The following is a 16,324-nucleotide window of genomic DNA, read 5'->3' on the forward strand; positions in this document are numbered from 1 at the left end:
ATCTTAGATTTGGGGGTATGCGAGAGAGAGAGAGAGAGCGAGAGAGAGAGAGAGAGAGAGAGAGAGAGAGAGAGAGAGAGAGAGAGAGATGGATGTAATTTGTGTTGGTAAATGTCACTATATCCATACTATTGGATAAGTAACCCAAGCAACAAGACTCTGCAATTACAGCATTCATCATACAAAAGGTCAGAGCAGCTGATTGCCATCACCTCAATAAATCAGAAGTCCTGTTCCACTTCAGGATTACATTTCACAGCAATGTGACATGACAACAGACATCAAATTTGCACTCACATATTTTTAAAAAAAAAACCTTCAGAGTTTTGCCAGATTTACAACGATGGAACATTTTCCTTTCCAGGGGTCCTAGGGGTTTATGGTTTAATTTGTATAGAGTTTTGCAGATATCTTAAAGAATGCAGAGATGCATGGGGGAGCCTGCTGAGTAAGCCTGTAAATGTTTGTGGTTTTTTGCTCCGAAGCTGCAGTCACACAGCACCTTTCGACTCTACAGAAGATCTCCTACATAGTCTGGCACTGGTAAATCCCTTTGCTCCAGCTGTGGAGAGACTAACCAAGACTGGCCTTTTCAGCACTAACTCTCTGAAAGAGCAACATGTAAACCTCAGTATACAGCATGTTTCTAGTAAAATCGTTTCAAGCTGACATTTACCAATGATATGCCAAAGAAACACAAAACACTCACTTTACCATGTACCTACTATTGCAATAATACAACAAACTGGGCTGATTTCAGAGAATTCATCAGTCTAAATGTGTTGCATTATTAATGATATGAAGTACCTGATTTTTGTGGCAATGAAAATGGAAGAGAATGCAATAATGAATGCCCCATCAACACTCACCACAATTCAACTAGTGGAATCTTATCCAGCTGTACAGATAATGAGGGCATGTCAGACCAAACTACAGTTATTTAAGAGAAGCTCTGTAGTCAAGCAAAACAAAAACCGAGCCAGTCAGTAAACTATAAAATGAGACATACTTTTAAAACCCAAAGTCATCAAACAGCACTAACTCTTATTTTATTTTTTGTGCATGAGCACCAGTGAAAGGTGAGCAACTGTTCTGACAAAGCCAAGGGTGCTGACCTTTCTTTTTAGGCTGGTTGGCCTCCTTCTTTTTTAACTCAGCATTCAGAGGAGATTCAAGCAGTGGAGCAGACCTGAAAACAATGGAGGAGGGAAACAGGGGGGATGGAGTTACTGGAAAAGAAGGGGCACAGCATTTTCCACTATTATGGATTATAGGTTCCTCTAATTATTAGTACCATGATATTGTTGACTCACTAGAAAACATACTGCATGAATGGTTATAATAGGGCAAGTTAATATGGAAACATTGGAGTCTGAAGACGATATGGGCAGGAGGCAAACCAGAAAACAGACCAAACTCGTATGTCCAACAGCACTGCTGATGAGGTCAGATGACCACAATCTGAGATTATGCACAACAAAAGTACATATATGTACTGTTTTTGCAAGCTATAACAAGTCAACATGAGAATTATGGCTCAAAACATTTAATTTGCTATGCAGAGGAATACAACTGATTGATTGAGTGTTTGATAATTATGTGCTAGTGTACAGGTTGCAATACCTGAATGAATTTAGATGCTTTCCCATGGTCTATTCAAAACAGCTATTATAAAACAATGTTATAGCATTTTCATCAAGAAAAGAAGAATATCCTGTACAAGAACATTTAACAAGGCTTTGACTAATTTAAGAATTTAGACACAAAAAAGTTGTGCAATTTATAAAACTACTTCATCATTTTTAAATGCACTATTCCTACTAATATACTAATATAATTTGTGCACCCAGTAGATATGCTTACCAATACATTGACAAGATTTTATATATGTTTTATTTTTACATTGATTACATTACAGTTCTCTGCTCATAATATGGCCATCTAACTCCAGATTTACCTTGGAAATACTGAAAAGCCTTCATGAGAAGCTCCAGTCCTCTCCAGGTCACTCAGATACAACTCCAGCAAGACCACAGATGGGGTAAACAAAGAGCTTACTAAAACCAGCATCTGTGCAAGAGAACAGTTAGTTCAAAGTGCCTTTCAGCTAAATTTATCAATATTTTGTTAAGATTACTCACAGACTTATCACATCTTGGGGAGATTGACCATGATCCAGCCATGCTGATGCTCAATGTGGCGTTATCTAGATATAAGCATAAATATATGGAAGCATGATATAAGCATTGCAGTCAAATCCTTGGCTGCAAAAAAAGCCTTTTTAATTCACCACTGGAATCACTCAAGAGACATTTTCTGTTATATGAGTACGACTTTGCTGTTTCAACCCATTAAACAGACTGGACAACACTGAGATACTAAACTGAGAACTTCTATTTAAGAACATACAGTATATAAAAATGTACAGTAGTGTACAACTAATTGCTGTCCAGGGGTAAATGCACCAAAGCAGCAACAGCGTCAGCTTCACTCAGGAGGAAAAACATTAACTGTGCTATTACAGCTACTGTTGAAATAATCTTTAATACCTGACTGAAATTAACATTGACACAACTGGAAAAATGTAGGCTTTCACATATCTTTCTCCTAAAGTCTTACACCGGTCACCATGTTTTTAAAAAAGGAGCATGTTGAGAAATTATACCACATGCAGCTTACCTTTGAAATAAAACACTGTTTGGAGCTCTGAAGTTGCCAGATCAACCACATAAAGACCGTCAGAGCCTCCTATACAAAACCAGCTGTTGTTTCTGCGGGGGCCCACACAGAAAGATATGGAAAAACAGCATTATAGGATTTCCCCTTAAAAGCATTTTCATATCATTTGGGGAAAGACAAAGAAACCACACACTTAAAACAAACATACTGATGTGACAGAGTGGTGAGGCATACACACACAAGGCTATAGATTTTATTCAAGTTTCCTTCATGCAGTCTAAACTACACCTTTGAAGATGGAAACTACTGCCACACAGAGCAGAAAGGAGCTTTGTGTTCTTATCCACTTCCAGCTCTGAGATCCCTGCTGAGGTTACGATATTGTGGACAATTACATTTTAGTGCATCATTATTTTCATGCTGACCCTGTGCTTCTGTACAGGATGGGACAATTACTGCCATTATGTGAGGAATTTTAATGTAATAATTGCATTGCCTAAATTGTTCCAAAGGTATAACTTTTCTTTTCTGGAAAACTTTGATATGTTCATTGCTAGAGGGCCCACATAAAAGTAGGTGGCATGTCAAATGGTCAAATAGACAAAAAAGTGTCATGTTGTTTCCACCTGAGGGGAAAGACAAAGTCTTATACTGTTTTATTCAGACCGAACTAATCATGCCATGACAGTACAAAAACAAACCAACAAAAAAAAAAAAACCAGGATAATTCTGAGGGGTGTGAAACAATTACCCCGTTCAGCTGCATTTTTCTCACGTAAGACACCTGAGCAAGACTCTGTTTCTTTAGCATGATCAAAATTAAGCCAGTTACACATTGGCTGGACACAAATATTGTGTTACGGATAGAGTGGATTTTATTCTAAAGCTTCTGCTTGCATTTAGAATAATGAGGCTAAAGATGCTGCTCTAGGATTGCATGCTTTCCAAAGAACAATAAGGAATCCACGTGTCTTCATTCCTCTGGTGCACAGAATACAAATAAAGTTAGATCTGTGCTTTTTTTTAAGTTCCTGACTCCTGTCATAAGAGCAAGTGTTTTCATAGTCTGGAACAGTTTAAACTATGCAGTTATCCATCCATCCATTATCTTGACCGCTTATTCCATTTCGGGTCGCGGGTGAACTGGAGCCTATCCCAGCATTTTAACAGGTGAGAGGCAGGGTACACCCTGGACAGGTCACCAGTCTGTCGCAGGGCCAACACAGATAGAGACAAACAACCATTCACACGCACACTCACTCCTAGGGAGAATTTTAGAGTGTCCAATTAACCTAACACGCATGTCTTTGGACAGTGGGAGGAAGCCGGAGAACCCGGAGAGAACCCACGCATACACGGGGAGAACATGCAAACTCCACACAGAAAGGCCACCACCCTCAAGGTTTGAACCTCCCCCCAGCTGAGATTCGAACCGGCGACCTTCTTGCTGTGAGGCTGCGGTGCTAACCACCACACCACCGTGCAGCCGGAACCGCAGTTATCTGTGATATTTTGTGTGTATACACATTCTGCAATACTATTATGATAGTATGAGAAATCCTTAGTGTTTTGTTTTCATTTTATTTTGTTTTGTCGGAGCATCTGTTATTGAATTGCCTTTTTCTGAGATTTTCCTGAATCACACTTGATTTGTTAATTGTGGAAATATGAACACAACTGTGTGCTTTAAAAATGCTTGTAGAAGGGATGGTGTCATCAGCCATCACAAATGAAGAAAAACAGTTTTTCCTTAAGCTAAAGTCAAATAGATCTATTAATCCATCTGAAACACAATTACTGAGTGCAAATACTGACACTGTGAAATCTACATTGGACTTTGTGATTTCCTGCAACTATCGAAGGGTTACTAATGAACAGTTCTTGAACATTTCATGTTCTATCCCCTCTGGACTCTTCCACTTATCTTGAGAAGGTTGAGAAGCAAAAATATAAATATGTGGCCTTAAGCATCAGATAATAACTTCTGCAATTACTCTGGCTAAACTGTGTTTACTTACATTTCTTTGTCAGCATTAGTTTCTGAAGATGGGCCACATGAAGCCATTTGAGCAACAGGTTTTAAAATCTCAACTTTATCCACTGATGACTGTTCAGAAACCCCTGGAAGACAAATCCCATTTGGAGTGTCAAAGTAAACTTTACCAGGTAGCAAACAGATATGCAAACAGATGTATGAATGAAAATACATTTTGAGTAAATCCCTCATGTAGCCTGCCATATAAATCCTCTGTCACTGCTTGATGTAACATTACCTGTCTGATGACTCACAGCACCTTGCTGCACTTGATGTCTTTTTTCCATCTTCTGAAGGTCCATTTTTGTCACCAGGTGGCACTTGTAGTCATCACTGAGAGAAAAGCACCACACCTAAAACAAATAGGTATCTGAATGCTAACATTTGATTTTAAGTGCTGTTCAAGTGCTGTGTGACTCAGTGACTGACCTGTCCATCAGCTGAGCCGGTGATAAGGTGCCTGTCCTTCTCCAAGAGCAATGCACTAAGCAGTGGAAATGCTAAAAAAATGTGGAATATAAAATTCTTGCTAGAAAATTAAATGTACTATAATTTCAATTTGATAGCCCTAATGTTTATAAATAAAACATGAGGCTCCAAGCCTTAAATGAACAGTTGCTGTTGATATAAAAAACCGGTGGTATCTTACCTGAAAGCACAAATGACTGGTAGACAATAGCTTTAGTTTCCAGATTCCAAACCTGAAAAACAAAGAGGTAAAGCACTAAATATGCAAAAATATAATGTAATATTTATTTCAGAAGTACCTTAAAAGTGCGATCCTCTGATGTGCTGACAAGAATATCTTTGTTCCAAGAACAGAACTCTGCTGATGTTATAGGTCCCAGGTGGCCAGTCAAGGTAGAGATTACGTCTTCTCTCTGATATGGAACATAACAGTGTAAACTGGATTAAAAGTAATGTCACATATCTTATACATATATGGAGATCAGTATGAAAAAGTACAGTATTTAAGAAAAATTTCAAATATTCCAGATTATGTGAACAAAAACTGTATCATGTGTTTAAGTACCTTTGAGTTGAGAATGTATATAATTGCTCCTGAGCATGCTGCCACTCGTTCATTGGAAAAACAGAATGAGAGATGGACGACCTCACCCAGTAAAGTCCTGATAACTATTCCAGATGCAACCTCACCTGCAAACAAATAACCTGTTAAAATTCAATACAAAAGGACATTAGGAACTCCTGCTGCTTTAATTCAGCACATGGCAGGCTTGTTAGGTTTCAAAGCTTTAATAAAATTCTCATTTTCATGATCTAAAACAATGTTTGCGCCATAAAATCACTAAGTTAGGGTGTTAAAGTAGTCATTAAACATATCAGGGTTACTATTATTAGCAACGCAACATCGTTTAAATGGACTTTGACAGATGGAGAAAACATTTTATAAGATTGAAGTCCACGCTTGTGTATGCACAAAACAAATCATTTTACCCTCCTCAGTTCTCTTCTGGCACAGCTCAATATCCCAGACAATGACATATTCAGCAGAAGCAGAGCAAAGGAAAACAGGACTGCTCCCTTTTCCGAAGGTCATGGCCGTAACGTCTCCGTGGTGACCTGTTAGCACCAGTGGCTGTAAACAAACATACTGTTATTTAATTGTTTTTATTTGGTGTATCATGATGTGGATATGCTAGGATGATAGAATTTTGTTTTTTACATTACGATCTATTATGGTTCAGTCAAAACACTATAGATAGCTTATTAACAATAGTCCAGATAAATTAATATGGGGAAGTTTTCTATGTGCACATTAAAAAGACAAATAATAATAATAATAAAATAAATAATAAAAATAAAAATCACACACACAACAGCAACAATAAGACTTCCTACCTTCTGTTGTAAGGCAATGTTACTGTAAACCAAAATTTCCTTGCCATGCAGGGGTATAGCACAGTATGAGCGACAACATGCAAGCTGCTGGTGTGACAGAAGTCTGTCACAGGTCAAACTGAGCTTTTCGGTTATCATTTCAGCCTCGATCTAAACAGCAGCACAGCTCGTTGTGTAGCGTATTTATAATGTCAATTAAAGCCTTAGGTGTGTCCCAATTCAGGGTCTATGCAAATCCTGTTAAGAAACCATTCGGAGTAAAAAGATTATGAAATATATAAACCTCAGCTGGAGTTTCTTCGACTGCGGTAAGGCTAAAGAGGACAAATGTTAGGCGTTGCTAGGACACCAACAGGATATCCGTTACTATAGACCGTCTATGGAACAGCGTTTCACACAACTCATCCCGTAGCAGTATTTATTTCGCATGAACTGACTTCTTGAATGCACCCATTCGTTTTGTAAATGATTTTACATTAAAAGATTATGTATGCAAATCGTTGCTCTAAAGTTGGGCTTTCGAAAGCACAAGAATGTGACCCTTGCTGTAGTCATCCGCATTTGTGCCTCTTTGCTCAACCACAAGATGGCGGTAATTGTTCATTTATGTATGGAATGTGCTCAGTACATACGAAGGGTAGTTATGCCACCAACACCACATATTACTATGCACAAGTTATAGTTACCATTACTATTGTTATTGACAGGCATCATATGATTGCTTGTTGTTAAAACTAGTGTATGAAAAGTTTTATTCGAATTCGAATTAACTCAACTTAGGTTAGATATCCACAAAATTATTCGTTTTAAAAAATATATTTTGTGCAGTTATTTCCGTGAAAGTGAAAAGGTAATATCTGCAGCGTAAAAGACATTAGAGGACACAAGATCCAAAGTAGATTATCCTGTTTGAATGGCTAAAGATTTATAAAAAGCTCGAAAGGTGGGGGGATTCTGGGAAGCGTAGTTCCCGCTTTGACTTTCGGATATGACGTATGTGTTGTGTAGCTAGTAGCTGGTTTGGATGAATCAGTCGACGTTGACGGTCTTTGGGACGTGACAGTGCTTTTGTAGTAGAAAGCTAACTTTAGCTAAACCGTTAGCTTCCTGTCAGGCTTTTAGGATTATATTGGCCGAAAGAGATACATTTCAGTACCAAGGCGTCTTTGGCTCTAAGTTGGGTTTTCGTTAGCCTTTGGGTCTTTATAAAATTAAGTTGTTAGTGTTGTGTTTTCTAGTGAATGGGGCTAATTTAACTTAAGCTAGATGGTTAGCTAGCGTGTCATCAACTTGTGAATTTCCTAACTTGGCCTCTGCGTGGGCCATAACAGTCACACTATTCATCAGGGAGGGTCGCAAGAGCCGGGTTTCTAGCCCTTTTTTTTTAGCCAGTAGCATAACCACGAACAACGAGGACCCGAACAAAGTAAAGAAAAACCAAAATTGCTATCATAGTGAAGCTAGTCAATATTGATTTGTAACATGAAAAAGTCACAGTCTGACACATTGGGTTTTGTTCCTCAAAAAGACATAGTTTACAACAAACTTTTGCCGTATGCGGATAGACTCGATGATGAATCTAACGATATTCTGCACAAAATAAAAGGTAACTTGGGTCGAGCTGTTCAGTTTAGAGAGATATGGCCTGGTGTCCTGTTTTGGACAAGGAAACTTTCCACGTAAGTAACACTAATCTTTGCTTTTGTAATGTTACAGTAGCAGTTTATGTTTACTTGATTCTTATTAACATTGAGCTTGTTGGTGTGTTGACAAAAGTCGGTTAAGTAGCAATATAATGTAATACGAAACGTGATGAATACGGCATTTATTTTTCTGAAGGTAACGGTGATTTGAGTTAGTGGTCGATCAAGCAATCCCCGTACCTAATTTCATAAAGCATTAGTGTAAGACATTGATTAATTTTACGGTGTTTTTTCTATGTCATTAGTACTGTTGCTATAGTTTTATCTAAAATCTACCATAGCTGTTAATTCCCAGAAAACTAAAATCCGGTCTGTGAATCTGATTAGGGGCGGTATAGCTTTCATAATCGGGACAGTGGCGTGTCAAATACACGACATGACCCAGACAGGGTAGCACAATAGTAGGTCATTGTCGTTACTGCTGTGTTTGTGTTAGACAAGTGATAGTTTATTTTTGATTCAACAAGTCAGGTGACAACTTGCCCAGTTTAAATTTATTTGGATTTGTAAGTTTCATGTGAAGCTGCACGTGGTCTTTAAGGATCATTAATAGCACACACAGCTCTCATAATGCAGTGCCATGGTTATGTAGAAGACCATCCTTTACGTGTTTCACCCAGTTTTGCTCTGTTACCTGTTGAAAGTGACACCTATCTGTTATCACTTTACTAAATAAAATCGGTAATAGATATATTTTGTACCCTATGTGTTTTCACATTTCAGTTATTCAGTAAAGAATCAGATGAGTTGAGAAAATGCACATGACAGGGGGTTACACACGGTGGTGTTTATTTATTGTTTTGTTTTTCTCTTTTTTCCCACCTCTTTTTTTAGTTGCTGGGTTTTCTTTAATCCTTTGAATTCTCAGTGCTGGCACATTGGTCTGTCCAACAGTCAACTCTGAGAGAAAGTTTGCTCTTGGGTTGACCCAGATTTTGCTACTAGTGTTTGGTGGTTCTGATAGTGGTGGTGTTTTTAATTGTTAATTTGAAGGTTGTTGTGGCTTTAATGCTTAAATTGTGTTATTTTTATAAGATAAATGAGTTCCTACTCATCTAATATGAGGGTGACTAAGTTTATCATTTTTACATTTTAACACAAAAACAACAACAAAAAACATAATTTTGTTTCTTGTTGATGTTGCTCAGCAGTTTTCTGTCCACTTATTCTGCATATTGAAAGAGCAACAATTATATTTACGCCTGTTCTTATTTTAGGTACATGAGACTGTATGGGCGGAAGTTCAGCAAAGAAGACCATGTACTGTTCATCAAGTTGCTCTATGAGCTAGTGACGATCCCCAGACTGGAGATCAGCATGATGCAAGGCCTTGCTCGCCTTCTTATCAACCTTCTCAAGTAAGAATATGCCTCGCCTGCCATCCTTTTAATTTTTTTTTCCACATGGACTTATTCTTAATGTACTGTGTAACAAAAATGCAAACATGCACACAAAAAATAGGTCGTCTTGTGTCAGTTTTTTGTAAATAGTCAGACTATATGATCCATGCATATGTTCTCATCTGTATGTGTTATTGACTTAACAGGAAAAGAGAACTACTGTCAAGAGAGGATCTTGAGCTGCCGTGGAGACCATTGTATGAGTTGTATGACAGGATTCTTTTCTCAAAGACTGAGCATCTTGGCCTCAACTGGTTTCCTAAGTATGCCTCTGTTCATTTGTGCTTTTTTTTTTTAAATCCATGCTTTATTTTAACACTGGGCAAGATTGGCCTTTTAAATTATACACTTATTGTTTCAAATGAGACAAAATGAGAAATTTACATTCTTATCAGTAGTTTCACAGAGCGTTAGCTAAGCTGCTTCATCTTTAAAGATGAGTCTGTCAAGCTCTTCTTGTTAATGATTTAGTCACAGGATCATTGTATTGTAAAATAAGCATATAGTAGTCAGAATGCAGACATTTATGTAAATGTCCGTGGAAAAGATAGAAATAAACTTTCCCAAAATTAGATTGCAATGGAATTCATGTCAATCTCTTTAAAAATATGAAACACTGTCATCCAATCTATCTACAAAGCTCGTTGTGTGTCCCTTATCACACTCCAGTTCACCAGTTGGTGGTAATGCACTTCTAAGCTGGTTGCTAACCAGTGTTAACTGTAGAAAACAGCAGGAATGACAGAGAAAAAGAGTGCATCTGCGAAGAGACATGAACGCGAGGATGAGACTTAAACTGAACTTATTTTCTTTTTAAACATTTGAAGTAGTTGACTCAAAAGCCCCCTTTATGTCAGTAATACAGAGGTGGTTTAGATTCAGTACAAATGATGAAGAATAGATTAGTACACTACCCAAATTTTGTCGTCGGCTAGAGACGCCATATGCTAAGCAACTATGCAGACTATGCAAAAAACATGAAAATGGAGGCCAGTGCGATTCTACACTCGTTCTTCAGTGAATGCATCTGACAAAAGCATCTTACTCTGTCCTACTTTACTACCTTCTTCCTATTTAAGCATGGTATTTTTAAAAAAATATTCCAACTACACAACTTAGTACATGTACATTTTACAGATGTTTCCTGTGTGTGGGGGGGAGGGGCCGGATTGAGTTAACAGACAGTAAACATTAGTATACCTGATCCAAAATGCACATCAGACGGTCGAATGTCCTCGTCAGTCTTTATGTGATGCCTTAAAAAAAATCAGGAACTATGTAATACTCACATCCCTTCACACAGCGATTCACCAGCTCTGTGCAGATCTGATATTACATTACATTTGTGAACTACGAATAAGTGTTTCCATTTATTTAATTTTTCCCATGATTCAACCCTCATTAACCATTATCCCCCCACATGACCTTTACCAATGCTAAATCCTTTCCAACAAATCTGTAATTTTACACATTTGTGTTCTTTGATAGTCTAGTTAAGATATGTTTTTATGTCAAGTTTAATAGTTTCATAAGCCCATCGTTTATAACTTTGATTACTTTTAGGCTACATGTTTTAGCAGTTTAAAGTCCAGTTTTTTACATCATTTGGCCAGTTGGGGAGAGTTGGTTGAACATGTTTTTCATCCCAGATTTTATATAATGATGCTTCATACAAGGAGTAATATTTATTATTAGCTTTGTAAGTTTCAGTTTTGGTTTATTGTGTACAATACTTGTAAAGTTTCCATGAAAGTCTTGACAAGCAGTGCGAGATGCTCTTTTATGGTGCCATGGGAACATTGTGTGTTTATCACAAACTGCCATGCTATCAAATCACTTTAACTGCCTTCCTTTGACAGTAAACTGCTTAGGTTGATTGCCTGCTCACCTCTTTCAAAACAGCTAAATTACACCAATGTACACAAAGCACAAAACTCTGATAACATAAACATGTAAACAATTGATGCCTAGCATGTTTATATTTCAAACATTTGGCACTTTGTTGTGTGCTGAAAGTGTTCTTTATGCCTTTGTCTCCTTTTACATTCAGTTCTCCACGGCCTCGTTCTTCTAAACACATAATGTTAAAATTGGTTCAGAGGTGGTAAGGACAATACTTTTTTTGTGTTTTATTGAAATTCATCTTTAAAGGCACTTGGTTGCTTTTTTTTTTATACATTGCATGTGAAAACATGAAAAGCTGGACACCCCATATGCAGTTTGTAACAGAAGACTTCATCAATGTTAACATTTCACTCATATTGGAGACTGTCGCACTGCAGCTAACAGATACTTTTGTCCTACTGTCCTTCAAATCAACTATCAAAAATGATAAAAGAAAAAAAAAGTCTGTTGTCTTTTCCCTTGAATTTCTTCTAATCTGTTATATTTCCCTGTTTTTCATCAAGACCATATTATGAGGCACCAGTACCACAACAATATGCTGTTACTGTACAAAGAAATATTATAAGTTTATGTTTTAATGTAGCATTACTTATGTTAGAAGGTTAGATAACTTGGGTCAGATAATGGTTATCCAGGTTTTTGCTGTTGCATATCTACTTCTAGCTTGCTGTAAAACTTGCCACCCCTGCTTTACTAAACTTATAGGAGTCATTTAGCAGCCCAACTTCTTGTCAAGTCTCCTCCTCTGCCTCCGTCACTGTGTTGAAGTCTGGGCTGTGAGTGTGGTTTCAATAGGTCATGTATTTTAGTTTCAGTTTCCCTTCCTACAAGTGTTAAGTGAACACTTATTTGGACTTGTCCTTAAAACTGGGTTGATTTGGCAGATTATATGATCCATGCATTGATTTGTTTGTTTGACTCTATTCTATTTACTGTACATTGTAAGTTTACAGTGTTAAATGCTAGTCTCAATTTATACACTTAGGTAGCATTTCTTGCGCTATATTGTTGGGGTATTAACTGTATAGTGTGTTAGTTTTTATGGAGACTTAAATGATGTGGAGATTTAAAAAAGGCAGTTGTTGAATGGGCTTGGCAGGGCATTTCCAAGCAGGCATGGCTTCACAGATAGGTGCATGTGAGCAGATAGGTGGGATTGTGAGGCAGGGAGCACACAAGTAGTGGTAACATGGGTCCCATTGAAGATATCTATTATGAATATAGCTCATTCTTTTTTAGTCCAAACCCATCTGTATTAAACAGTGATTTTTGTTATGTAAAGATTATGTTAGGAAATACTGAACATACACATCAGAGTATTTGGACAAATAATCACTATTTAACAGCTCATAAAGTCTTCTCTTTTACAGTACGTTAGTTGGGTGAATAAAGAAATTTCTTTCTGCATGCATGGGTGTGATGGCTGTTAGACTAACATCTGCGTTTCCCTGACGGGTTTATTAATATTTTTCTTGTTTTCTTTTATTATAGCTCAGTGGAAAGCGTACTGAAAACACTTGTGAAAAGCTGCAGACCGTAAGTACATCTTGGTATGACTGTTCATGCTCCATCTAATGTTGTCTTTAGATTTAGGCAACTCCAAGCTTCTGAAATAAAAGTAAAATTGTCAGTTGTTAAAATTTGGCATGTATTAGTTTTGAGAATGAATTTGTATTCTAATTTTGCTTTTGTTAACTCGAAAAGGCATACAATGCTGAGAGCATAATTGTCTAAAGAATTCTGGTTGCATAAACAAACCTTTGATGATGTTGTTTGTTGCAGTAGCTGAGTAAGCTTAGCGTTTGTCCCTGCAACGTTCTGCTGTGACTAGCAAGTCTCCATGATTAAATTCACCAGAGTCCTAGTGCTTGCATGCAGATATCTTTAGCAAGCACTAGTACTCCTACCTCAGTTTGCACTTACAGTAGGCAGATAATCCAATTACTTAATCTAATTCTGTCTTGTGGGAGAGTTTCCTGTAATTGTGAGAATGAAGAGTGATTTGTCGTCAGCTGCTGCTCAGAAACTGTGGATCAGCAGTGAGACACAGCACGGAGCCGTAGTTGACCAGTTTTCCTGTGGCCATCAGTGAATGTGACATCTGTGAAAGTGCTAGGTGACCTTAAAATAATTACAAGGTTTACCCAAGAGTATAATGGGCCATTAAAATCCCTCTGCGGGGTCTAAACTCCAATGGAACAATGGGATTTAAACTAATGCCAAAAAACAATGTGTCAGGTGTCAGACTTGTAATCTCTTATATGTGGGGCATTGGAGTCAACACTAAAATATCATGAACGTTAGTGTCCTGTTTGCAATGTGGACACACACATACCAATTTCCGAGTTGATGGTATGCATGTCATGTTGACATGTAAACCTTGAGCCATATAAATTGTTTTGTTGAAGTTTATAAAATGTACAGTATAGTTTAATCTATTCATTATTAAAAATGAATTAATCCTAGTTTTATCATTGAAATCTCCAGATCTGAAGAGCTTTGTTGTACGGCAGATTACATGTCTTTGTCCATTCAATCTTGAGATTGTTAAAAAAAAAAAAAAAAAAAAAAAAACTTTTTGTCAGTATGTGTCATTGGCATAATTTAACCCAAAGACTTCTAAATGTTTTTCTCTTTCTTGTTCTGCAGATACTTCTCAGAAAATGCTACTCAGGAGATGCTGGACGAGTGGAGACCACTCCTTTGTCCATTTGATGTCACCATGCAAAGAGCAATTAGCTACTTTGAGCTCTTTTTACCCACAACTCTGCCTCCTGAGCTGCATCACAAGGGGTTTAAGTGAGTACTTTTCACCGTTTTCTTATCCGTATAAAGAAGATTCAAATATTGGAGGCAGGTTAGCTCGGGTTTTATGATGACACATAGCTTGGCATCTGAAAGGGAAAGAGGTGAATAAATGAAGAGGGACATTGTTTTAGCCGTCCTCAGTGGTAGTTATGTCGGCCATCTAAAAAGGTGAAGGTTCATGATACAGACGTCATGGCAGCCTCTTAGGGCTGGCAAGGATAATGGAAAAAGCGTTTTATGAATGTGTGAGGGGGCGCATGCAATATTGAGGCATTGAGATGAGTGCCATGAAACACTAACAAAGCCCAGTTCCAGTTTTCTGTTTTCATAACCAGCTGAATTAAAGAATACATTGATTCTTCTTCTTGTTCATCATATCAATTACATGCATCATTATACTGTAGAAGAGTGGTCAGGGACTTTTCCAGGCCTAATAATACTGAGAGAGTATTTATAAAGTGTGACCTGCAAACATAATCGCCTGATTGCGTGTAAAGGTGGTGATTAGGGTTGCACGATATATGGAAAATATACGATATGCAATAACACAGTTGCAAGTTGTGATGAAGACATTATCTGCGATAAATAATATTTGAATATTTGGCTTTGACGTGTTCTTATTTGGAGATAAACTCGCAAAATTCTCATACACCGACGTCTGTTTAACTTTCTAGCTATAATAACGTTATAACAACAGGTTTTAGCTTTTGCTAGGTTTTAGCAGTTTTTATAAAAATCATTCGGTCAGTTTGAAGCTGTTTCTTTACCAACTTTTCATAAATTATTGAGATCTGTGTTTTATATTTGTGTGGATTGTCAGTTGTTTAAAGCAGTTTCTGTCAGATCAATTGTAGTTTGTATGAACGCAGCGATGAAAAACATAATAACTTTCAAATCTCTTGATAAGTTTCTAGGGATGTACCATTTTTTCTGTTTGATACTGATACCTGGGGTTTAGGTATCTGCTGATATCAAGTACTGATCCGATACCTGTGTCATTTTATTAAGAGGTCTGTAAAATTTATAATTTAAGTAAATTATATTTATAATAGACTTTGATGTATGATATTGTTACTATCATTCAATGGCCTAAAATAGGTAAAACTATTAAACATGAACATATTTATACACTATATTGCCAAAAGTATTCACTCACCCATCCAAATAATTCGAATCAGGTGTGCCAATCACTTTCATGGCCACAGGTGTATAAAAATCAAGCACAGAAGCATGCAGACTGTTTCTATAAACATTTGTGAAGGAATGTGTCACTTTCAGGAGCTCAGTGAATTCAAGAGTGGTACTGGGATAGGATGCCACTTGTGAAAAAAGTCCAGTTGTGAAATTTCCTCGCTCATAAATATTTCAGTCACCTCTCAGTGGTATCATGACAAAGTGGAAGCGATAAGGAATGACAGCCACGAAGTGGCAGGCCCCGAAAAATGACTGAGCAGGGTTGCAGGATGCAGAGGCGGATAGTGCACAAAGATCGACAACTTTCTGCAGAGCCGATTGCTACAGACCTCCAAACTTATTGTGGCCTTCAGATCAGCCCAAGAACAATGCCAAGAGAGCTTCATGGATTGGGTTTCCATGGCCGAGTAGCTGTGTCCAAGCCATACATCACCAAAAGCAATGCAAAGCGTCGAATGCAGTGGCGTAGAGAGCGCTGCCACTGGACTCTGGACCAGTGGAGACGCGTCCTCTGGAGTGACGAATCGAGCTTCACCAATTGGCGATCTAATAGAAGAGTCTGGGTACAGTGGTTGCCAGGAGAACAGTGCTTGTCTGACTGCATTGCGCCTAGTGGACAGTTTGGTGGAGTGGGATTTTGGTTGGGGTTGCTTTCCAAGACCTGAACTTGGCCCCTTAGTTCCAGTGAAAGGAACTGAATGCTTCAGCATACCAAGAGATTTTGGACAAATCCGTGC

At 37.8% G+C, this 16,324-nt stretch overlaps 2 protein-coding genes across 3 annotated transcripts in view; one reads left to right on the plus strand and one right to left on the minus strand.

The window, feature by feature from the left end:
- Positions 1 to 6,901, minus strand: part of wdr27 (WD repeat domain 27) — a 40,935-nt gene extending 34,034 nt beyond the window's left edge. The window contains exons 1-12 of the mRNA XM_042010431.1: positions 6,578 to 6,901; positions 6,173 to 6,314; positions 5,748 to 5,872; positions 5,482 to 5,595; positions 5,364 to 5,415; positions 5,144 to 5,214; positions 4,953 to 5,067; positions 4,698 to 4,800; positions 2,680 to 2,771; positions 2,142 to 2,206; positions 1,958 to 2,070; positions 1,116 to 1,189 (exon numbers count right to left, since the gene is read on the minus strand). Of these exons, the coding sequence (XP_041866365.1) occupies positions 1,116 to 1,189; positions 1,958 to 2,070; positions 2,142 to 2,206; positions 2,680 to 2,771; positions 4,698 to 4,800; positions 4,953 to 5,067; positions 5,144 to 5,214; positions 5,364 to 5,415; positions 5,482 to 5,595; positions 5,748 to 5,872; positions 6,173 to 6,314; positions 6,578 to 6,715 (1,204 nt within the window). The 5' untranslated portion in view covers positions 6,716 to 6,901. The remainder of the gene's footprint in view (positions 1 to 1,115; positions 1,190 to 1,957; positions 2,071 to 2,141; positions 2,207 to 2,679; positions 2,772 to 4,697; positions 4,801 to 4,952; positions 5,068 to 5,143; positions 5,215 to 5,363; positions 5,416 to 5,481; positions 5,596 to 5,747; positions 5,873 to 6,172; positions 6,315 to 6,577) is intronic.
- Positions 6,902 to 7,605: 704 nt separating this feature from the next.
- Positions 7,606 to 16,324, plus strand: part of psme4a (proteasome activator subunit 4a) — a 28,347-nt gene continuing 19,628 nt past the window's right edge. The window contains exons 1-6 of one of the 2 annotated variants that reach the window (XM_042010137.1): positions 7,606 to 8,256; positions 9,498 to 9,638; positions 9,827 to 9,943; positions 11,731 to 11,784; positions 13,077 to 13,121; positions 14,235 to 14,384. In XM_042010137.1, the coding sequence (XP_041866071.1) occupies positions 8,060 to 8,256; positions 9,498 to 9,638; positions 9,827 to 9,943; positions 11,731 to 11,784; positions 13,077 to 13,121; positions 14,235 to 14,384 (704 nt within the window). In that variant the 5' untranslated portion in view covers positions 7,606 to 8,059. The remainder of the gene's footprint in view (positions 8,257 to 9,497; positions 9,639 to 9,826; positions 9,944 to 11,730; positions 11,785 to 13,076; positions 13,122 to 14,234; positions 14,385 to 16,324) is intronic. The other variant, XM_042010138.1, reaches the window with a different exon arrangement.

This window comes from Melanotaenia boesemani, chromosome 16, assembly GCF_017639745.1.
Source record: "Melanotaenia boesemani isolate fMelBoe1 chromosome 16, fMelBoe1.pri, whole genome shotgun sequence".
NCBI classification, from domain to species: domain Eukaryota; kingdom Metazoa; phylum Chordata; class Actinopteri; order Atheriniformes; family Melanotaeniidae; genus Melanotaenia; species Melanotaenia boesemani.